The sequence below is a fragment of the Hippocampus bargibanti genome, linkage group LG07, assembly GCF_051943395.1.
Source record: "Hippocampus bargibanti isolate YZ-2025 linkage group LG07, ASM5194339v1, whole genome shotgun sequence".
Lineage (NCBI taxonomy): Eukaryota > Metazoa > Chordata > Actinopteri > Syngnathiformes > Syngnathidae > Hippocampus > Hippocampus bargibanti.
In genome coordinates, this window is record NC_142740.1 from 19,045,275 (window position 1) to 19,069,199 (window position 23,925).

General features: G+C 42.8%; 1 protein-coding gene across 1 annotated transcript in view; it reads left to right on the forward strand.

The window, feature by feature from the left end:
• insrb (insulin receptor b) overlaps positions 1 to 23,925 on the forward strand; it is an 82,492-nt gene that overhangs the window by 50,770 nt on the left and 7,797 nt on the right. Inside the window, exons 3-15 of the mRNA XM_089001783.1 lie at positions 7,943 to 8,151; positions 8,244 to 8,377; positions 15,418 to 15,557; positions 15,717 to 15,861; positions 15,941 to 16,155; positions 17,708 to 17,834; positions 18,292 to 18,542; positions 19,851 to 20,018; positions 20,096 to 20,294; positions 21,445 to 21,577; positions 21,726 to 21,879; positions 21,997 to 22,145; positions 23,722 to 23,878. Coding sequence (XP_088857909.1) covers positions 7,943 to 8,151; positions 8,244 to 8,377; positions 15,418 to 15,557; positions 15,717 to 15,861; positions 15,941 to 16,155; positions 17,708 to 17,834; positions 18,292 to 18,542; positions 19,851 to 20,018; positions 20,096 to 20,294; positions 21,445 to 21,577; positions 21,726 to 21,879; positions 21,997 to 22,145; positions 23,722 to 23,878 — 2,181 coding nt within the window. The remainder of the gene's footprint in view (positions 1 to 7,942; positions 8,152 to 8,243; positions 8,378 to 15,417; positions 15,558 to 15,716; positions 15,862 to 15,940; positions 16,156 to 17,707; positions 17,835 to 18,291; positions 18,543 to 19,850; positions 20,019 to 20,095; positions 20,295 to 21,444; positions 21,578 to 21,725; positions 21,880 to 21,996; positions 22,146 to 23,721; positions 23,879 to 23,925) is intronic.

The window sequence follows — 23,925 nt, forward strand, 5'->3', positions numbered from 1 at the left end:
CCAATCAGCCCCTGCAAATTGGCCTAGGGTCTGTCTGGTTTGCTGCTTTGCTTGGCCAGTTGTTACGCCAGTGGAAAAATGGCTCTCAATTTTTTTTGACGAACTAGAGTTACCTGTATTAGTCTCGTAGTGGATGAATTTACATTTCACAGCAGCAAAGTTATGAAAGGAAGATGCAAGGAAAGAAAGAAGTCGAAAAACAAAATACAGATCTGCTGTAAAAGCAGCCACTCTCAAAGTGCCATCTTGAAGTCAAAAGAACAAAAAAATAAAAAATAAAAAAATGTGACAACATAAAGACACAGAGAGTCATTCATGCAGTTGCGTGTTCTGTAGCCTCAGGGTGACACAAGCCAGTGTCTTCTTGTGACGGTCCCAAGCCCGGATAAATACAGAGGGTTGTGTCAGGAAGGGAATCCGATGTAAAAGCTTGGCCAAAACAAACATGCGAATCAAACCTCTGAAGATGGAGGACACTGATTCACTGTGGCGACTCCTTGAAGGGAAAAGCCGAAAGGAAAAGAAGAAGAGAAAGACACAGAGTCATTCATTCTGAAGCACTTTCTGTACCCTCTTTGTTACATGAAGCAGTTCTAGATGAAATAGGAGAGGATCAAAGTGACCTTTTCACCAGTGGATCAGGGACTTCTTGGTGGAATGTGCACATCTACTCCAAGCTAAATGCAGGACTCTAACTAATTTATCATCACACTTCCAATGACGACTTCCAATGACGACTTCCAATGACATTTATTGACAATACATTGAATGCATGAGAAGTCATGAATGTGGTTAGCTTTTTGGGCTTTGCTGTGGTGCCCTCGGGGTCAAAGGGCTAAGGGGATGGTCACTAGAGCTCTACATGTCAAACGCACGTCAATTATATAACTCACATTTTGTTATTTTAGACACGAATCAAGGAAGTGTGGCTCACCTGTTTCTCGGTATCATGTGATAACGTCGAGTTTCCCAGCTGCCTTTCGCAATCGACAGTCTTTCCGAGGCCTGAGAGGAGCTGGATGAAGGAAGGAGACAAATCTGTCTGCTACAATGCTCCAGCATTAGTTTTTTTCTTACTCTTTTAGGGATAATCTAACATTCATTGGCTTTTCATCTTCCGGTCCGCAACCAGACAATGGTCACAACACTCTAGTCTCTCCCCATCACCTGCTCATAAATGCATAAATGCGTGTATGTACACGTGAGGTTATCATTCTCTGTAAATCTGCTTTGTACTTGATGGTATATTGTGACTATAAAGTACATCAGCTCAGTGCTGCACTGCAGATTCTGTCAGACCAGAATCTTGCTGTATTATTGACACCCCAGAGATCAGTCCAAATTTCTTCAACAGTTGCAGATTCACACAAGATCCTGCGTTTAACTTAATCAAAGGGAATATCAGTGTAACTCTTGACAATACTTGACAAACTGCGACTCTTCCTCTCAGCGCACACGGTCAGCAGGCGTTAGTGTTGGCCGTTAAACTTTACATCCCTGCATTGTGAATTTCCCTTTGCGGTTTTCTTGTGTAGTGTGTAAGATACAAGATGTGTGTTGATTGTAACCTTAACATGAGGGAGTTTTGGAAGGATAAATAACGATGACAGGTTAGTAACGACAAATGTGGCAAGGTGCGAGAACAATAAGAGAGTGGCGTGCAGGGCCATCATTGCAACGCATTGATTTTAACTCTATCCTTAGTGTCTGTAATGACATCTCGTGGCTGTGGTTTTCCAGAAGAGCAGATTTGTCACCTGGGGCAAGACGCTACTGCTGAGTGGGGTGGTGGGAGGTTGGTCAAAAAGGATGAGGCAGGATGCTCATGAGCGGGAAATCTTAAAAAAAAATGTCTAATATGGCTAATTACGACAGAAAGTCTGTGTCTAGACTCATCTCCATGGTAACAAGATGGACCAGCAGCGCTAACCAGTTTGCGGAAGGCAAATAGAAGGAAATCAATGAGAAATACAGACAAAGCCCAGCAAAAAGCAGTGCTCCACAATGATATGCTTGTCTTTTGATTATGCTGCTGATGGCAAATTCAGTTTGTCTATCGGGTCGTTCTCATCCCCCTCTTGAAATACAAAATGGGGTATGTTTGCTTATGTTGACAAATTTTGCTTGCATCAAGCTTGGATCTAAATGTTTATCCAAATTTTGCTGCTTTCCACAATACAAAGTACATGTGCGTACTCACTCATAAGCCGAATCATGAGCATGCTTTGTATTTCTTTGGAAATAAGTAGTTACTGTTAATAGAAAGTTAACAACTTGGCGGGTTGAGGCATGAATTGAGATATTCCGGTTACATCGATACTATTTCTATGCACGCACGGAGAAAATTACATGCAAACAGGGTCGGATATATCGATAGTCCCGGTTATATCGATATTTTTTCGGACTCCCTTGAATATCGATATAACGAGACTTTACTGTATATATATATATATATTTTTTTTGGGGGGGGGGGTAATTGTGTGAGATCGATGTGGCAAAAGTGGCCATATCGGAACCTCCCAAATTAAACGCAATCGATTCTGAGATACTGCTCACCCTCTATTTTTTTAACCGTCAAAGAAAGAAATTTAAATATTGTTTACCAGGGTCAAGCGGTTTATGCCAAGCTAAAACCTGTGGACACTACAGGCAACTAACATGTCTTCCTGTAATACAAGTGTAAATAGAAGTACACCATTGTTTGCATAAAACCAAGAAACTCTGAACCCCAGCGAGTACATTTCATATTTCGTTTTAACTCATTCACTGCCATTCCCAAATGTATTCGGGTTTGGTTTTTTTCTTGTCGGGGGGTGCCGATAAAGTACTGTTCAGACCTCTGGCAGCGTTTGCCTTTAGTACATCCGCCCGCATTTCAAGCTGAGATAACGCCAGACCCATATAACTTAATAAACAACTTTTTCTGATGAAAGGTTTCTTACGCTGCATTGGATGTTTACGTAGTCCTAAAAGTCGATCTTTTGTGGGTCCTGCAATTTGAGTGAAAATAAAAACCCTGGCATGAGAGTGCACATCGCCTGGCAGTGAATGAGTTAAAATTTCCTATGCTATGGAGGCGTCCACCGCTTATTCTGTGCCATTTGCCACTACTAATTTGCATTTCTAATTTGCAAATCCCTCTTTGCCATCACCGATCACCTTCTCTTATGACCAGGCCATCCAAAAACATAAAAGAAAAGGCCAATATAGAGATTTGCTATTTGTGCTCTAGCGCAATACCACGCATGATGAAGGTTTTGAATTTATTGAAGACTTCAAAGTAATCTTTATCCTTGAAGATTTTAGTCAAATTTCGTGACTTACATGAAATTCTTAGTCATTTGTTTTCGATCACAAGTGTTCATGCTTTCACTTTACCGTCACTGATTGTACAGACATTTGTTCAAGTGTATGTCATAATAATAACTGGTTGACTTTGATCATGTTGTCTCGCTCTTGGGTTGTGATTGCTGTGATGGAGAAAACATTTGTTCTCCTCCCAGTAATAGCAGCAGCCGAGACTACAGGGTTTCTTCACCCCTGTCGGAGTCATTGACGTGCACACGAGAAAAGAAAAGTCGATCCGGACACTCCGTACAATAAAATCTTGTACAAATATAATTGTCATTGTAATTCCGACATGGACCCGCACAGCGTGTTCTCGTGCGCTTTACTGCTCAAACAGATTGGAACTTTGTCACATGCTGTATGTGAACCTCTTAGGTTGCCTTGTTTGGAAAGTCGCTTGCATAATAGTCATCTTTATCTGTGTGTCAATAACCCTGAGAGGGCGTGGCGGCTACGCAGGAAAAAAAGAAACACTTGGAGTGCTGTGATCGTCCACTTGAACGAAGGCAGTCTCGTGATGAAGGGAATGTGTGGCAGTTTTGGTTTGGAGATAACAAACTAGATGATACATAGATAGTGGTTCAGCTTGCTGACAAATACGCTATTTGACTGACACGTGTATGGGAGTTGCGCATAGAAAGGTAGAACGTGTACAATATTTTTTTGAAATACTAAACACTAGTTGTTGAACAATCAAGAAAGGATGTTGTTCTCGTGTTAATTTGTGTAATAACCTGGCTTCACGTCTGTGGAATAGGTGTGGGATATACTGTCCCCTTTTGACCAGTCAATCTTGTTTTTGTTTACACCTCTTACGTCGCTCTCCAGGCGACTGGCTTACATCAGGTCTCCGAAGCATTTATAGCAAAGCTTTTGAAGCTTAGGACTCCCACCGTGTCCAAATATAGTAAACGTGAATCCAGCAAAGCATGTGAGTGCGTGCGTGTGCGTGTGTATGCGTGCGTGTGTGTGCATGTGCGCGCGGATGGCCGTACGCGCTTGTGTTTTCCAGAGAAATTGGCTCTAGGGCAAAAACGTGTTTGTTATTGTTCCCAGCACTTCGCCTACAGACAACACTGCCAATTAAAGGGGCGGTTTTATGCGTGAAAAGCAGGAAGTGTTACCGTGTGTGGCCGCTTGCGATTGGCTCTCCGGTGTTTCCCAGGTTCCTTCCCTGTTGACTGAGCAGCCAGGGCTCTTTACTGCCCTGATCCTGATGAAAGGTAAACACATCAAACACTTGATGAGGCTTTGAATTTAATACCCTTACTGGAACTGCACGTGTGTACGTAGCGGGCAAATTAGTGCGGGGCACCGAGATTTGCGTGTGTGTGTGTGTGTGTGCGTGTGCGTGTGTGTGTGTGTGTGTGTGTGTGTGTGTGTGTGTGTGTGTGTGTGCGTGTGTGTGTGTGTGTGTGTGTGTGTGTGCGTGCGTGTGCGTGTGCGCGTGCGCGTGCGCGCGTGTGTGTCTACCATAATGACCTCTTTGGAATCTCTCCTCGTTGCGAAATTATCAAATCATTTGCCCTTCCATGCCTTCGACTCCACCCCCATCCAAGCCAGCATAAAAACAAAACAAGGCGCATGAATGAAAGTGGGAGGAGTTAGCTGGCCTAGAAAGGCAGGCAGGCAGGCAGGCAGGCAAGCAAGCAGATAGAGCGGGAGATAGTGGGCAGGGTGAGGCGGTGGCAGAGAGAGAGGACAAGACAGTAGGAGGAGGCCAGGAATGAATGAATGAGTGAGCTGAACAGAGGATGTTTGCCATCGCGACAAGCTTGCGTAGCAGGAGTCGCTCGTGTGACGCTCGTATACTGTTGACGCCGTATCCTGCGCAGTCTGTCAATATTATTTTTAAAGTGTGGTGCAGAGTAAACAACACTTTCCATGACCTTGTATTCATGAATCTTAGGCAAAGCAGGACACTTGTCTGTGTTCACATTCTCTTGAAGTAGGATCAGCAGCAGGGACTTTTCAAGCTTGTTGACTCCGCTGCCCCCTGTCTGCCACAGCAAGGCCAGGGTTAACCCTGGGCGGCTCTCTTGCCTGACATGGAAGAGGCCATTGAATAGCTGCCTCCCCCATCCAGCAAACACATTGGCTAAGACTGAGGGTGGATCTCGGGCTCGAGCAATACTCCGGCATGGAGTCGTGACTGGAGCCGGACTGGCAAGTACAGCATGTGTGCACATACTGCAGAGTCTCGATGGGGAGGGCGCAGCATTTTCCTCAGCCTCGTGCAAGTGGCCTCTGTTGTAGCTCAGAAAATCTGCAACATTTAAACTTGCTTTAAAGTTCCGTTTCTTTCAGCCACTTCTTTTCTCATTGTTTTTGACTTTACCCTTCAAAAGTGTTTCTCTCCCCTGCCATGACCCCATCTGTCCTATGCTTTTGCACAAGCAGCACAACAGGCGGGCAGGCCTCATGGAGCTGTGGAAGAAGGAGGGGCGGGGGGAGGGAGGGGGCCCTGGCTGCACTTTGGCCTTTAGTGTTCATGTGAGCCACAATGATTTGGCATCCCACATAGGCTAATAGAGTGCCACCATTGTCCAATAGCTCATTCACCGTGTTACAACATTCCTAAACAACCTTTGTGTTCATATCGCCTCAATTGTTTTCAAATTCTACGGGATGAATCATAACTAAAAATATCAACCACGATTCATTCATCCGAGTAATAAACCACAACACTCACATAAGCGTAATTGAGAAGAAAAATAGGAAGTACAAACGTATCCAAATCAAGCCAACTACCGGCTCTAAGCATGTCTATAAACAGAAGCAATGCTGCTCAGTCTGCTCAGCCATCCTTGTATCTGCTCTTGCTCACTCACAGACACCCAAAAACACTAACGTTGGATAAAAGTCCAAGACACCACAAGAATCCTTCAGGTTTAAATGGGCCTGTTTATGTCGCGGTAACTTTGGGTGCATTTGTTTCTTCTTGCATTTTCCCTTCCCCTTTTTCCATCTTAACGGTGTAGTCACTGTTAATATGACTTCTATGCCCATTATGGATTGCTAAAATATAGCAACTTTTTCGTTGGTGAACTACCACAAAAGTTAGTCGTCCTCCCGACAATTTTGGTGTTAACATAGCATGAAATTGGCAATTGTTTTTTTTTTTCATCCTAAGCACCCAAGATATACCCACTTTATATCTGATGGATGTAAGTCCCTCACCTACACCTGTCATGACAATACGTTTTTTAGAATGTCATCCCAAAACCTACCAGGAGTTCTACTTAATAATCTTGTCATTTATCTTGTTATGAAGCTGATTAGATGACAATCTTTTTTGAAATCTTGCCCAATATATCGTTATGTTATGTTATGTTATGTTATGTTATGTTATGTTATGTTGTTGTATTTATGTGGTTTTTCTCCGGGTCCTCCAGTTTCCTCACACATACCAAAAACATGCATGGCAGCTTAATGGAACCCTCTAAAGGTGTGAGTGTCAGAACGAATAGTTGTTTGTCTCTGTGTGCCCTGCGATTGGCTCGCAACCAATTCAGGGTTTCCCTCGTCTCGTGCACGAAGACGGGTGAGACAGGCTCCAGCACACCCCGCGACCCTATTGAGGATAAAGCAGTCTGGAAAATGGATGGATTTTTATTTTATGTTATTTTTATTTTGTCGGCAAGGTAGGTTGAGTGGTTAGCATGCGGACTTTGCAGTGCTAAGGTCATGAGTTCAAATCCCGATCCTGCCTCCCTGTGTGGAGTTTGCGTCTTCTCCTTGGGCGTGCGTGGGCTTTCTGCGGTTTCCTCGCCCATTCCAAAAGCCTTTGAAAAATGAAGATGCCAAGTCGCCGAAATTGGTTGTCATCTCGAGACCTGTTTGTTATATAAAGCAGGGTAAGGACGTAGGCTTTTAAACATCAATAATAAGCATTCTCTTGTAATGACAAATTAATGTTGCTACATTCACATCCAAGAGTTTTCCAATATTATATATTTTTTATCTGTTGATGACTGTTTTGTAACTGACTCAAACATAGACTTAGTAAACCCTTCCCTCCAGGTGATTTATTACAGATACCTGTTTTGTTCACAGCTGGTTAGTATGTGCATTTGGTGGAAAGGTCAGTGGCTTGTATGAGATGTAATCAGTCTCTACTGGGCCACAGATTAGGCAATAACCGTCCGTTTATTAGATCATTACAGGGCACTGGTCGAACCTGAAGGCTAATCCAATCTCATTGACACTCTGGCTCTCGGACCCAACGTTGTTTCCCGATAGGTCAAATGAAACTTGACATGAGCAAATGGCATATAATGTTCAGCCCTTTGGCAATTACAGTTGTCTCCATGGCACTGCTCACAAGGGCTGCGAGCAGTCAGCGGTCATTCGCTTTCATGTGTGCATGTGAATTGCAGCTGGAGCTTGTCGAATTGTATGCACTTCATTGGTAATTTGTGTTAGCGTGTAATGGTGTTCATTTAGGCAAACTCAATGGCAATGTTCAGCCTTTTGCTTCAACGTTATGTTTCTGTACAGCGCATATACAGAACGAAAGGTTCTTGTTGCCCACCAATGTGCAAGCCGGTCTTAATAACCACTTCTTTTCTTTCCCCCCTTTGCCTCTCTCTAGTGTGCCTGGACCGCTGTAAGCATGGCGCCTGTAACCTCCGGGGCCAATGCTGCCATGACCAGTGCTTGGGCAGCTGCTCGGAACCAGGCAACGCTAGCAGCTGCGTGGCCTGCAGGAACCTCCAGCATGGCAACACCTGCGTGGAGAAGTGCCCCGCTGGATACTACGTCTTCCGCGGATGGCGCTGCGTCAGCTTCTCCTTCTGTCAGGTATGTTGTTGTTATGATATTAGCCATGGCGCCTAGATAAACTCCCTTTCGAGTCTTGAAGATTTTTTTTGTGTGTTTGCTTCTTCTCTCAGGTGCTCCACAACCAGTGTAAGGAGACCAAGAGACTGAACCAGGGCCGGGAGTCTGGTTGCCATGAATACGTCATCCACAATGGCGCCTGCATTCCAGAGTGTCCTTCTGGATACACCACTATAAACTCCTCCATGTATGTCTGACGCACACGCACACATGCACATGCCACCATCAACATTATGGATCGTGGTGACTGCCACATGCTATCAGTCACCCATATCTAGTGTCATACTCTCTCCACGGGCTTGGTGCTATCTTCCGTAAACACATTTACTCGTACACAAGCAGTGATGACATTTGGAAGTTGATCAAAAAAAAAGGCAGACTCCCCCCCCCCCCTTTCCTTTATTTGTGGAACATTTGTTCAAAATCACCCGAAAGGTATTTAGTAAGACAAAAAGCAAAAGCCAGTGTACAAAATGCTCTTCTCTGGGCTACATGCAATATATTCGTGAAATAATGAAATTACTTCCAATGAGTCTTATTTTAACTAATTAGTATTTTCTAATCATTCTATTGATTATGGTGTGTTATAAATCAAGATTTTTACATTTTGACCTGAGGGTGGCCAAGTTGTCAAAGTCCATTATACTGGCATATTAATAATGTCATAAAACCGAAAGGTTATAGCCGTTAACGTCAACCTATTGCTGAACTAAATGGACCTTTAACATACATTTCTTAACACCCAGTCCACCTACATAATCACGATTGTGAATGATTCACCTGTGTGAGTCACAAGAGGAAAGAGCTACATGTGTTTTTAATGTGCGGATGTGCTCCCGAAACGCCTTGACAGTGTCACGGTTTGCGAGGTGGTGATGGCGGGTGCGGATCCCAAAAAGCAGGCAGGAGGGAGCAGGAGGTTGTTTGACACATTGTATTAAAATAAAGGTCAGCAGGAACAAAATGTAAAACATCAAAATCAACTGAACAGAAAAAATACAAAGTATCAAAAGAAAACCAAGTGTAAAAGTCCGCCAAGGTTAAACAAACACATGCACAGCATGAAATTGCATACAAAGCATGCAACAAACATGCAGCAAACAATGAACCGACACCGGATGGTCGTGCCGGGTGTCCTTTTAAGTGTCAGTGATTAAAACGACCAGCACCTGCGAGGCTGCAGGCAGGGCTGACGTCGCTACCCGTTGGTCGCCAATCTAATCGGGACGACCAGCACCTGTGTAGGTGCAGGCGGGGCCGACAGCGCCCCCCGTTGGTCGCCAACCAGATCATGACAGACAGTAAAAGTCGCGACGTAAAAAATAAGCGTGGCCACATAAAAGATTAACTCTATCTCAACGACAGTACCTAGTGATTGCAAATTACCTCATGCTAACATTTGTTGTCGATGGCTACGTGTTGCTTATTTTGGAAGCTGGCTTGCATTATAATGCCAGATTCATTTTGCTGCCAATAACTGATTAATTTTCTGTTTTAAAGATTACTCAGTGACTTGGAACTTGTTCACTTTGGTGGCTTAAGTGTGATTATTTCATGTGAAGCAAATGTATTAAGGATCGGTGTAGTTGTTGTTGTTGTTGTTTTTTTTTTTTTTTTTTTCATTTAATCAGAGTTGACGATTGCTGTCGTCAGCATTGCCAGTGCAGATGTATTTCGGCTGACTACATTTCTAAGATAAAAGTGGGTAAGGAGGAAAACTCCAGTGTTTAAAAAAAGTATGACATGAGTTTTCTTCACATATTAAAGTCCACCAAGAGCACATCAGTGGATTTCTTATTTATATTGGCCAACTGTGACTGAAAGAGGAGAAATGTTCCAAAACACGCGCACAGCTTTGGACAGGTCGCCTAAAATGTATTGGGTAAAATCCTCCTGATGTACCTTTGTGGCTCGGAAAATCTGACAGGCATTTAGCAAGTGGCAGGCCAAGATGAGTCTTTTTAGTGGGAAGAGGAGCAATTTTTGCTCATCCAGAGACATTAGTGAGGCGTAGGGAAGGAGGACAGATGGGAGAAGGAATTAAAAGGATGCACCTTGTATTTGTGTTCAAATAAGGGAAGGTTGCCCCGAGGATATCTCCATCATCTGTCTAAATAATTACTGTGTTGCGCATTTGTATAAATGTTTTTGTTTGTTTAAAAAAAAGAATACAAACAACACACTAGGCTTTTAGTTCACCCAATGGAAAATTAGAAGGACATTTCAACCTCCTATAATCCCTTTTTTCAACATGAAAATAAGCGTTATAGAAAGTGAATGGCTCGATAGAGAAAACATCTACTGGAACATTTTCACATTATATTCATATAAAGTTTGGAACTCATCTTTATGTTCAATGCAATCAAACATGCTTCAAATGTAATCACTGTCATGTCTCTTGTACAGTACCTCAAAACCCGTCCATCTCCATTCTATTTTTGTTGTTGTTTGTCAAATGGCACAAACAAGTGAGACCCAAATTCACAACAGCCATCACGGAAGTACCCAATAAAAGTCCTTTCCGCATAGAGAAAATGGTCAACAGCGGTTCTGACTAACAGTCGGGGATGGGAAAGAAAATGAGACGTAGAAACCAACCAAAAGGGCAACATTAAACGTGACTTAACAGAAGCAACTGTCATCCATATGGCTACTAGCAATTATCTTCGACTGGCGTGACACAGGAACACATGTCAATGTTGGGCAAAAGTTCCGAAGGAACCACAATTGTGTTGACTTGTTTCAACGCCCGCCTGCTTTTTCTCTTGCGATTATTGTTCTGTTGAGAGAAGTTACAAAATGTTTCATGTTTGCTCAAACCCTTTAGTTTGACAATAGTGCCAGATAGATAAAAGACAGATTAAGTGCAGCAGTGCAGTTGAAAAAAAAGCAAGTTGGTGTGTGACGAATCTGGTTTTGCCAAAACTGCATCCACTTTCCCAACCAGACACCGCTGCTTAAGTCACCGGGTTCAACCGGACAGATAAACACCAGCCCTTTAAGAGCTGCCTGCCGTCTGCCTGTGTGTCTGTGTTTTTCACTACAGCGGGCCAAAACATTCTCTCTTTCTACGCTGCAACTAGAGCGTTACTTCTGAGGGAGCTGAATATATCATTTTCCGTGTGGAAAGAGGTTGGCAAAAAAAAGAAGGCACAAAAATACAAGCAAGATTTGTCTCCCACCGTTGTTTTATGGACATCTTTGCCAATTTGATAAAAATCCATAAAGTGGAAGAATTTATATATGTATATACCCGAATTTGTTCGAGTTTTGAATTTGCTTGCTGAGGGTGGGGGGGACTCCCAATTAAGTGCTGGTCAGACCTCTGGCAATGTTTTTCCCTCCCTCGAGGGGGCAGGATTCGCCTTTTGTACAGCCGCCCCCATTTCAAGCTCAGATGACTCATATAGCAGACCCATATAACTTAGGAATTAACTATTTTTTTCTGATGAAAGAAGAAAGTCTCAGGTTTCTAACGCTGTATTGAATGTGTATGTCAGGGGTGTCAGTCGTTTTTTGCTGCGGGCCACGTTGTAGATATGGTTTCCTCCCGAGGGCCGTTATGAATTTGGGGAAGCCATTAGAATGTTTAATCCCCTCCACATATTACATACAGAGCGCTAAATAAAATAATTAATAACTAGTTTTCAAATCTGAAGTCAAGAAAAATGACTTGTTGAATGAAATGATTGTGGTTTACATCCAAAAATATGACATTTTGGTTAAGATTTTAGCAAGTATAATGGACAAGTTCACAAGTTTGATTTGCTTTCGCGGGCTGAAAAAAGAATATGTGGCGGGCCGGATTTGGCCCCCGGGCCTTGACTTTGACACTTGTGGTGTATGTAGTCCTAAATCTCATTATTCTGTAGGTCCTGGAATTTGAGTGGTGATGTCAAAAACCCTGCCACTGAAGTGGACACATTTTTGCACATGTCTGGCAGTGAATTAGTTAATATTTAGGACACTATAATTGGCCGTTTCACCCAGGTGCTGTGACATAAAATTCCACAACTGCATTCCTCAAGACTTGGGAAACTCAGACCCCAGATGGCAAGGGGAGTCGAACGGTTGAAGAATTTTATATTGCACCATCTCTTGTGTGTGCTTCCCAGGCAAAGGGCCTCACAATAACATTTGCATAAACATAATATAGAATTCATGTATGCTTGCTTGGTCTTACATTGCAAAAAAAAAAAAAACCTCCACATTCTTTGTCTGCCAGAACCAGCTAACAAAGAAGCAGCTTTGGAAGTGTTGTTTCATTCATCACAAAAAACGGCCACCACGGAGATGTCAGTACAGTGAGAGAAGCAAAGTTGACAATGCTGCACAGATTCTTGGTTGAGATCTGAGGCAGACCCTCCAAGGTAGTGCTGTCAATGCTTCAGTCGGAATTAAAAAGCAGGATTATGTTTCTCTTGAGAGGCCTCGTTTGTGAATGAAATGTTATCCTCCATGCGGTTGTGTGTGTGTGTGAGTGTGTGTGCGCGCGCACGGCCGGGCTGCTCGCTGGATGAGGTTTTTCTTTTGTGAATGTGTTTCCTGAAAAGTGGCACTACGAAGCCCTTCATTCCGAGTGCACGCACACGGGATGCGATTACGTGCAGGAGTGCACGTCTGCAGTAAGAGAAGGCCGCTCATGCACAACGTTTTGTTGTGTCTGCAGCCTGATGTGATGCGCAGAGGATGAGGAACCTTCAGCCTGTATCCTTCCTTGTGCAAATTAACCAAAACAGCCTAGTGGCGTGTCTTTGTCTGATACAGTATATTGACCTTGAATTGTGTATGCATTGATTGGTATTGTGATCAGTATATTTTGGATAGAGCTTGTTTGACATGAGAGGTTAAAACACACGTTTGCTTTTTTCATTTCAAATGGACACTTCGGCCAAGTCATTCACAAACGTGACGAAAAAATATTGTTTGCAGAATAAATGTCTTTTTAAACAATGACTTTTTATAAGAAAGGAAACTTATTTGATAAACCATTTTAAAGCTCAATCGTTCACAATTCAGTCAACCAATTACTCATATTGGTCACAAAAATATGCTAAATGTATAAATTGTTGTCTTTGGATTCTTTTTTTAAATTGCAATGAATCATTTCACCAATCATTCAGTGGCACAAGAAAAGAAAAAAGAAAAAACATCTACAAAATAAATACTCATTTTGTTTCGCATTCATTAAATTGTTACATTTTAAAGGGTTTTTTGGACCAAAAAAAAATCAGCCGCAGCTGAGGCAACGTGTCTTATCTTGTCCTATAATAAAACTGGTCAGCTATTATAATAATAATAATAATAATAATAATAATAATAATACATTTCATTTATAAGCCCCTTTCAAAACTCTCAAGGACACTTTACAGTCACAGAATATTTTTTTCTGCGGGTGAGCACCAGCGTTCACTCAACCCAGAAGTAACATAAAGTAAAAAATAAATAAAATAAATAAATAACAAACAATGTGACAACACAAGGATACAGAGTCATTAATTCTTCAGCACTTTCTGTACCCCATTTGTGGCATGAACAGTTCTAGATGAAAGAGGAGAGGATATAACCTCTTGGCCACATGTTTTATTTGTGGCGGACACTGGGATTAATTAAAATCATCTGCAAAAAGCATCTGTAGACGCATATTTCAAATATACAGACACTACCAGTGCTAGTATGACTGTACCGCTTACATATTATTTAAGCCTCATTCACACAGAGATCTCACATCACTGCTGAGCCAGAAAAATGCAAATTGGAATAACTTTGCTCTTTCACAAAGTGGTAGTAAGGTAATATGATGCGTCACAATGTCCATTTAATTTGTCATCCGTTTGCGGAATAGCTTTTTTCATGCAGTTGTCAACATTACAGCTAAGGTGCTTTAAATAAAAGGAAAAAATAGTTGGGTTGACGATGTCCCACTCATTGCTGCAAATGAAAAGGCGGAAAGCCCCTCTCTTTTACAGGCAATGTAAAAGGGGTTTTTAATTTGTTAGAACACTCCAGGCCTTGTTGTGTTGGAAGTGCTGTGTCATGCCCGCTCGCGAACCGACGCACACCAGCACAACACAACACAACACATTCCTTCTTCATTGCACAATGTCATCTCCCATTCCATGGCCAATCAATCTGTGTACTTGAGTATTTGTGGGTTTTGTTTATGCTTTTCGTGTTCAAACACAGCCACTTATATATTTGTCGCACTAATCCAGCCATCTTGAAAGTCGGTCAAATCCTTTCAGAACAACAGTACCGTATTTTCCGGCGTATAAGGTGCACCGCAGTATAAGGTGTATCCCCAATGATTGGATTTGCCTTTATTCGTCTCGCAGTGGAGAAATTGACATTTTACCGCAGCAAAGTGATGAATGGTATATTCTCAAACCTTTTGCATATATAAGGCGCACGAGAGTATAAGGCGCACCATCAATGAATGAAAAAAGTTTTATAAAGTATAATATATAAATATATTTTAAAAATCCAAATGTAGGGCACACCACATTGCAAGACGCTACAGTAGAGGCTGTTGTTATGCGCTACTACTGATACGGTACTTAGTAGGTTGACAACAGTATGCAAATTGACTGGTTTTAAAAATCAAAAATTGTGAATGTATATCATAATAGAGTGGAACTTCAGGGGCAGAATATTGTTGGATAGTGTCCGATTGGTTAGCAATTCAAAACAATTTTCCTATCGGAAGTATTAAAAAAAACAGTAAAGCTGTTATTTAACGCAACACTGTGTGCAATTTTGCTTTTGTTGGGGAAACAGCCAAACTGAGACACTCTGCTGCTCTTAGTTGATTAGGTATTGTCAAAAAGTATTGGAAGAGTACCATCAAAGCCTTTTCCTGAACAAAGCAGTTTCTTGTCATAACACACACACATACACACACACACACACACACACACACACAAAGAACAAAGAGCCCCATTGGTGAACTTGGGTACCATGCCACCGTGTGCTGCTCTCCCAGTCAAGCTCACATTGGCACACCAAATTTCCAAATGTTTAGAATTGTGCTTCCTTTTGACCTCAATTGCAGTGGCGTCTCAGCTGGAAATATATCGAGCACAATAATCCCCTTTTGAGTAAATGCATAGAACGTCCTTGTTTGTCCATATTGATCCGTTTTGACGGGTATCATGTCAGCAAAGGCTGCCCTCACCGCTCTCATTAGGATGCTGATGTTTTTATCGATGGTTCTCTCGCTCCATGCAGGTTGACATGCTCGCCGTGCGCAGGTCTCTGTCCCAAGCTTTGCGTGGGGAATAAAACCATTGACTCGGTCACCTCGGCCCAGGCGTTGAGAGGTTGCACCGTTCTCCACGGCAACATGATCATCAAGATTCGAGGCGGGAGTGAGTACATTTGCACAACTCCTGCTGTGCCTCCTATTGACGCTCAGATTTTCGTCTTTGCCCCTGCCCTCTTTCATTCAGGCACCGTCTTAACTGTCCATTGCTTGCTTTGATCATTTTTCACCCCAATAGCTGACTCTGCTGTCTCCCCCCCTGCAGATAACATAGCTGCCGAGCTGGAGGCTAGTTTGGGTCAGATTGAGGAGATCACAGGCTACCTGACTGTTCGCAGAGCCTACGCCCTTGTGTCCCTCTCATTCCTCCGTAAACTGCGCATCATCAGGGGGGAGCATCTGGAGGGAGAGTAAGGCTTCTTCCCCCTTTTCCCTCTTCTTCACCCTCTCTCGCTATGTCTGACAAATGCATCTCTCAATTGCTTTCAGCATCTATGCCTTCTATGCACTGGACAACCAGAATCTACGCGAACTGTGGGACTGGTCCAAGCACAACCTGACCATCCAGCGCGGCCGCACCTTCTTCCACTATAACTCCAAACTGTGCATGTCTGAAATCAGCAAAATGGAGCAGGTGACAGGCACCGTCAATCGCAACCAAAAGAATGACATTGCTGTACGCACCAACGGAGACCAAGCCTCCTGTAAGTTGATGTGATTGCTGTGAGCATAACTTTGTTCATAGAACCTCAACTCACAACACAAGTCGATGTTTGCTGCCGATTCACATTTAAACAGCGAGTCCTGAATCAACTCACACAAATTACAAATTTTCAGAGAAAAAACATCACAGAAGAAAAAAAAAAAACACTCCAATTTGGTTAGATTGAAATGGTCAAATAAAATAATAAATGAGGTGCACCTATAATAATAATAATAATAATAATAATAATAATAGATTTAATTTTTAGCGCCTTTCAAAGCTCTCAAGGACACTTAACAGACAGACAAGCATAGGTATTGTAATAAATAGAATACAATAAATAAAATACAATTATAAATAGAAACAAGAGAAAGAGCTACACAGAAAATGCAATTTTAAATAGTTGGGTTTTGATATTGGGACTTGAAGGTGGGAAGAGAATCAATGTTACGAATGTTGAGAGGAAGTGAGTTCCACAGTTTGGCGGCAGAGCAGCTGAAAGCTCTGTCCGCCATCGTGCTGAGGGGCGGGGCACACAGAGGTGGAGGGAGGAAGAGGATCTGAGGGAACGAGAGGGAATAGAAATTTGAAGGTCAGATAAGTATGGGGGGTCAAGGTTATGGATGGCTTTAAATGTATAAAGAAGAATTTTAAAGTGTATTCTATATTTGACCGGGAGCCAGTGGAACTCTTGGAGGACGGGGGTGATGTGGTGAAAGGATGAGGTTCTGGTGATGATCCGGGCTGAAGAATTCTGGACGAGTTGAAGTTTGTGGAGAAGTTTCTGAGGGACACCAAAGAGAAGTGAATCGCAATAGTCAATCCAAGAGGTGCCAAGACTATGAACGAGGATAGCAGTGGTGTGAGGAGTGAGAGACGGGCGAAGACGATTGATATTACATAGGTGGAAGTACGCAGATCGGGTTACGTTATTTATATGGGAGTGGTAAGATAGTGTGCTGTCAAGGATGACACCTAAGCTTTTAACCCGATGGGAGGGAGAAACGGTCGCATTGTCAATAGTGAGAGAGAAACTGTTAGCTTTGCTCAAGGTGGGTATGGTACCAACGAGGAGAATTTCAGTTTTTTCACTGTTAAGTTTTAGGAAGTTATGGGCAAACCAGGATTTAATTTCAGAGAGGCAAATACATTGCTTTGACTCTTCTCAGTTCCAGAAAATGTCCATTGTCATTACTGTAGGAAAAAAATGGGGGTCTGGGGGGCCTTGTCTCATTTATATGGTTTGACACTCAATGTTCTTTCATGAGACATGTTTTGGATGGTTTGTTGTTTATATCCATTGTGATTTTGACAATAGAGCCTCACATGATTACCATTGTCTTTTAAAACGTTATTTCCATTGTTTCTGTGGTGAAGGATTTCGTGCACCAATGTTTGCAGATGTAGCTGACGTGCCTCTCGCTTCTCTGTCATTTGTATTTGTACACATATTAGAGGAACCTATCCCCTTTTTATTTTTGTATTTATGTAATTATTTGGGGGTCAGGGGTGCGTTGAAAGATACATGCTTATCGTCTGCTTTATCTCCCCAGGTGAAACCAAGCTGCTGAAATTCACATTCATCAAGGCAGCGTCAAACAAGATTTTGGTGAAGTGGGAGCCTTTTTGGCCATTAGATTTCAGAGACTTGCTGGGGTTCATGGTCCTCTACAAAGAAGCGTAAGCATCTCACATAAGGCAAATTTATCTTAGTTTGGACTGGTGTTTCTTTAGCATGAATTCTGCCATTGTTTTGGAAAATGGATTGATGGTTGTTTTACACCAGGGGTGTCAAAGTCATTTTTTGCCACGGGCCACATTGTAGTTATGGTTTCCTCTCGAGGGCCATTTTGAATTTGGGAAGACATTACAATGTTTCATCCCCTCCACATATTACATATAGAGTCCACAACAAATTAATGAATAACTAGTTTTCAAATCTCAAGTCAAGAATAATATTGTGGTTTACATCCAAAAATACGACATTTTGGTTCGGATTTTAGCAAGCATCATCTTTGATATGCTTTCGCGGGCCGAATCGAATGATGTGGCGGGCCAGATTTGGCCCCCGGGCCTTGACTTTGACACCAGTGTTTTACACCATATCACAGCTGACTTCTCTCTGTGTCCTCCGAAGGCCGTACAAGAATGTGACCGAGTTTGATGGGCAGGATGCGTGCGGTTCAAACAGCTGGGTGATCGCCGACGTTGACCCACCACCCCGCGCTACCGACAACAAGGAGCAGAATGAGCCGGGCCATTTGATACGACCTCTAAAACCGTGGACTCAGTACGCCATCATGGTTAAAACCCAGCTGTCTGCGTCTGACGAGCATCAGGTTCACGGGGCCAAGAGTGAAATCATCTATGTCCGCACCGATGCTTCCAGTGAGTTTCACAGATAGTTACGGTGTCCTCTCGGGGGCTGTTATGAATTTGGGGAAACCATGAAAATGTTTCATCTCCTTCATATATTACATACAGAACGCACAGCACATTAATGAATAACTCATTTTCAAATTTGAAGTAAAAAATAATGACTGTTATTGTGGTTTACATACGACAATTTGAAATTTTGGTTCGGAATTTAGCAAGCTTCACAGCACTTGACATGCTTGATTTGCTTTCTAGGGCCAAGTAAAATGATGTGGCGAGCCAAATATGGCCCCCGGGCCTTGACTTTCAACCCTGTGTTGTAGACACCTATTTTAGACCAGATGGATTAAGATGTAAAGATCAAAATTTGAACTTGACCATCTTTGCCTTCCAGTTAACTTTTAGTTTCTTAACTCATTCACATCTAATTCACGAATATATTTGGGAATTCAAAATATGACGTAGAGCGCTATTCCCGAATTTGTTCAGGTTTTGTTTTTTCATGCTTGAGTGCCGATAAAGCACTGTCCATGGCCTCTGGCAATATTTTTTCCCTTCCACAAGGGGGAGCATTTCCCTTTTTCCATGTTAGCGCTTTGTTCCATCTTCAGCTGTTGTTTAAGTGCTATATAAACCAAAAAGTATGTAATGCATTGTATTTTGGACAGCCACCCTCATTTCAAGCTCATATAACTCCAGACCCATATCATTTAGGAATTAACTCTTTTTGTCTGATGAATGAAGAGAGTATAAGGTTTCTAACGCTGTACTGAATGTTTAGTCCTAAAACTCCATATTCTGTGAGTCCTGGAATTCAAGTGATAATGACGAAAACCCTGGCACTGGAGTGGACGCATTTTTGCACGTCTGGCGGTGAATGAGTTCAACATCGTTTACGTGTCATGCTTCTCTACCTAAAAAAAACATATTGTGTGACTTGAATTACAGTAAAAATCCTGACTCAGAAATTATAAGTCAATGTTTACGCAACATTGTTGAAATGCCGCTCGTAGCAGCATGTTTTCTTGCTACATTTTAATAGCGATTGTGTCGGCCTGTTAGCACGGCTGATCACTGATCAGTCAAATAGAGCGAAACACTTGGCAGGAAGGCCACTATCGTCATTTGCACACAAACGTGCAAACAAAGGACTGACTCATTCAAATCATTTCTCCATAGTGCCAATGGGGACAAAAACTCGGTAGGTTACCTTCGTACAGCAATAACAGAGGGTTGAAAAAAAAAGTCAAGGATGACGGATCGAGCCAGACGTTTCGGGAATGTTGTGCCCTAACGTTTGTCTACCTCAATTTTCTTCAGAGCCCTCAGTGCCTCTGGATCCCATCTCCTCCTCGAACTCCTCCTCTCAAATCATCCTCAAGTGGAAGCCTCCCACCAATCCCAACGGCAACATCACCCACTACCGGGTCGTCTGCCGCAAGCAACCCGAGGACAGCGACCTCTACAAGTTTGACTACTGCCTGCAAGGTTGCTATCTGACCGCTTGAGCTGTTTTCGCACGAATCGGTTTGTCACGATTGCAAACGTATTTGGCCCTTCCGCAGGAATGAAGTTGCCATCGCGGACCCCGACCCACCTGGATAGCGACGACGAGCAAAAATGGAACCACACCGACGAGCCGAACATAGGGGGCAAATGTTGCGCCTGTCCCAAGACGGACATTCAGCTCAAAAAGGAGCAGGAGGAGATTGAGTACCGCAAGACCTTTGAGAACTACCTGCACAATGAAGTCTTTGAGAGCAGGTACGTTGCGGAAATGTCTTTTTGACAGCGGCGCTTTGGAAAGTCAAAGTGCTGACACAGCAAATAAGTTGCTGGTGATTTTAACATGCAGCGCAGATAGCGGTTTGATTATGACTCTCTCAATGATAAGGCAGACCATCAAAGGCCCTCGAACCAGCCAGACACGATCATCTTTTGTCCTTGTTTGTCTACTGTAGCTGCGTGCCAACCCTCCCTTGTCCTTCAATGTTTGTGTGCGTCATTTTGATATGGACTTGTTCTTGTTCCGGGCAGCACAGTGGGTGGGCACATGGTGGGAGGTGCCCATTCTGGAGGCTCCAGCGCACCTAACCCTTCCGCTTGAAACACATATACACGCTTTGTTGCGGCTTCCCTACAGGGAGTGATTACTGCCGTCATTATCATTCACGCCAGTCAGGCGTGCAGTCATGCAAACGGTCATTCGGACTCGGACACACACACACACACACACACACACACACACACACACACACACACACACACACACACACACACACACACACACACACACACACACACACACACACACACACACACACACGCACGCACACACACACACACTTTGAACCTCACACACACCTCAGCAGGAACTTCAAACCCGTGCTGTAATAGGTCAGTGTCATGCAAGCGAGTGTACCAAGACCTCTCCGTGTTCCTTTTTTCCATCACGCAAGGGGATCGAAGACTTGTTTTTTTGCCCTCCCACCTGAGCAGCATTTAACTCAATAGTCAATTATGCTTTCAGAGAGGTGAAAATGCCCGTTAGAGAAAGTTTGTACACCACTTCGAAAAAGGTACTGTTCAATGCGTTCAGTAGTTCATTGACATTTGGGGAAGTGGACGTTGGCTCATGCATCCCATCTAGTGGAGATACAGAGAAGACGGTCATGGAGTTAGACTGCCCAAGAGGGCAAATCTAACTTCAATTGCAATTACATGCCTACACATTTTGAATCCACACCCACCAACAATCTGATCGAATGATCAACGAACAAAGGAGTGTGGGGTTCCAAACAAGCCTATCTGGCGATTGCAATATTCGCTTGACCTTTTTTGTCGCTGTCCATCTGGAGCCTCAAACAGCTTTACTGTCAACGTTTGCTAAATGCTTCATGTGCTCTTTTTCCAGACCTTCACGTCGACGACGTTCAGTGGGAGTGGCCAACGCCACCGAAATGCCTTTCCTTCTTCCTACTGTCCCCAGCATTCGTAACGCGTCTACCAAAGCTGTGCCGAAAGAGGAGGATGAGGAGGGAGCTAAGGTATGTTCTTTGTTATTTGTAATTTTTTTGTTGAATCCCAGTAAATGACATGATCATTTACGACTGATATGATCATTCATGTTTGGAAAGAAAACTTGGTAAAAAAATGGTTGTCCTTAAATGTCTTTTTTTTGAACCACCTGTACAGGTTGAACTGAAAGTCTTCTCAAAAGAATCAACTGTCATCTCCAACCTGCAACATTTTACCAGCTATAAAATTGAGATTATGGCCTGCAACCATCCCACAGACCTCAAGCGCTGCAGCATGGCGACTTATATCAGTGCTCGAACTATGCCAGAAGGTGAATCCGCATTGCACAACGCCCTGAGAAATGAGCAAGGCTACGCCTCCCCTAAAGCATGCGAAGAAGATAATCTCAACCTTTTCTATTTTCTTCATCATGGTCGTATTTGTACAGAGAAAGCAGATGACATCCCAAGCCAGGTGACTCACGAGTTAATGAACGGCGAGCCTGCATCCGTGTTCATTAAGTGGAAGGCACCAGTCTCTCCAAACGGTCTCATCGTCCTCTATGAAGTCTTTTACCGGAAAGTTGGGGAGACTGAGGTCAGTACCAACCCGGCTCTTCGAGGAGCCACCTTACAATGCCATGTTGTATATTATCAGACAGTCAGAATTTGAAAATGCTATTCATTCATTTATAAAACTGCAGTGTTGCTTCTTCTGTTGTGTATATTTGCATACATTTATCTGTGAGTTATTTATGTGGCATAAATGTGTGGATTCAACTTGCATTGCTATTCATGATGCCACTGCTTGAGTAGAGGAGCCAGTCGCTGCTCTGTTTCCATAGTGACGGAAGCGGGAAGGAAGACTCCAATGCAGGCACAGGGATAGACACTGCACTTTGCTCGCACTCTGCAGCTAAAACAAAGTATCATTCTACTAAAATGTATAGCAGATGTGTCCAAACTATGGCCCGAGGGCCCTGCCATCCATTTTTCAGCGGATACAAGACAATACAATACTATCTGTTAGCTATCTATTTGCTAGCTCGCTTTCTATCCGAGTTACTTAGCTATCTAATTAGCTGTCTATTAGCTAGCTACCTTTCTATCTGATTACTTCCGGGTTGAGTGAAGGCCTAGCTAGCTATCTGTTAGCTATCTATTAGCTAGCTAGCTTTCTAGCCGTGTTACTTCCGCGTTGAGTGAACGCTGACGCGTGTGGCTACCGCTGCTCACCCACAGAAAAACTACAGTTTTGAAAGGCGCTTATAAATGAAATGTGTTATTATTACGTATTACATTGATTTATCAAGCGCTTTAACCACAGCTGAAGCTGTAACAAAGCGCTTAACATGGACAGTTATCATATACATGACATGAAGCAGTCACAAAGATAATAGAAAGCACCATGAAGTGAAACCAAGATCAAGTCAAAATCATGCTGAATTGAATGCCAGAGTGCAAGTGATGAAAAATATTTTAACACTAAAACCAAAATTTGACATTCGCCACACAAGGTTAGTTAAAAAAGTGTAGGTAAGAAGGGGGAGTACTGTAAAACCATTCACTTTATTCAAAGACACAAATAATCCATCAATGATTCAAAGAATGTCACAATTGTTCTTCAAAACACTGTAGTGGCTAAAGATAATTAATTTTAGAGTCAAAAATTTATTTCACTTTGTGCTGTTGGTCGGATTTATGAAGACATCACATTAATGGTGCTCGAGTAACTGAAAACCGGTCACTCTACTGCAGTTTCTTTTTTTTTTTTGGATGGGGATGGGGGGTTCTGAATGTGGAAGTCAAATTTGCCTGCTATTAAGTGCAAAGTTGGCTCTATCCTGCGAGATAGGAGGATTTTTTTTTACAACGATACTAGTGCAGCGTGTTCTACCGGAAACAAATTCCTTGTGTGTTCTACATACTTGGCAATAAAGATGATTCTGATTCTGATATTGCCACCCCCAAGAAATTTTGAAAAATCATCAATTTCCTTCCTGCCTTTAAAAAAGGTGTGGGGTATTTATTTATTTTAACAAAGTGTTGGCATATGAAAAATGAATAGATTAAAAATGGTAATACGTGTGTTCGACCGATGAAGCCTTATGACACACCTGTATGTATTTGGATTCTTGATGTTAATCTTAATGTTGTGGGGGGCGGGGTACCAGGTCCACACAGCTTGTGTTTCTCGTCCTGCGTACCTCAAGTCTGGCGGCACCAAATTGTCCCTCGTGCACCCCGGGAACTACAGCGTGAGGATCCGCGCCACCTCCTTGGCAGGAAACGGCTCTTTCACAGAAACCACCTACTTCTTCATGCCCAACAGTAAGGCCAGATGAATGAATTGAAATGAAACCGTTCACAGGGATGCT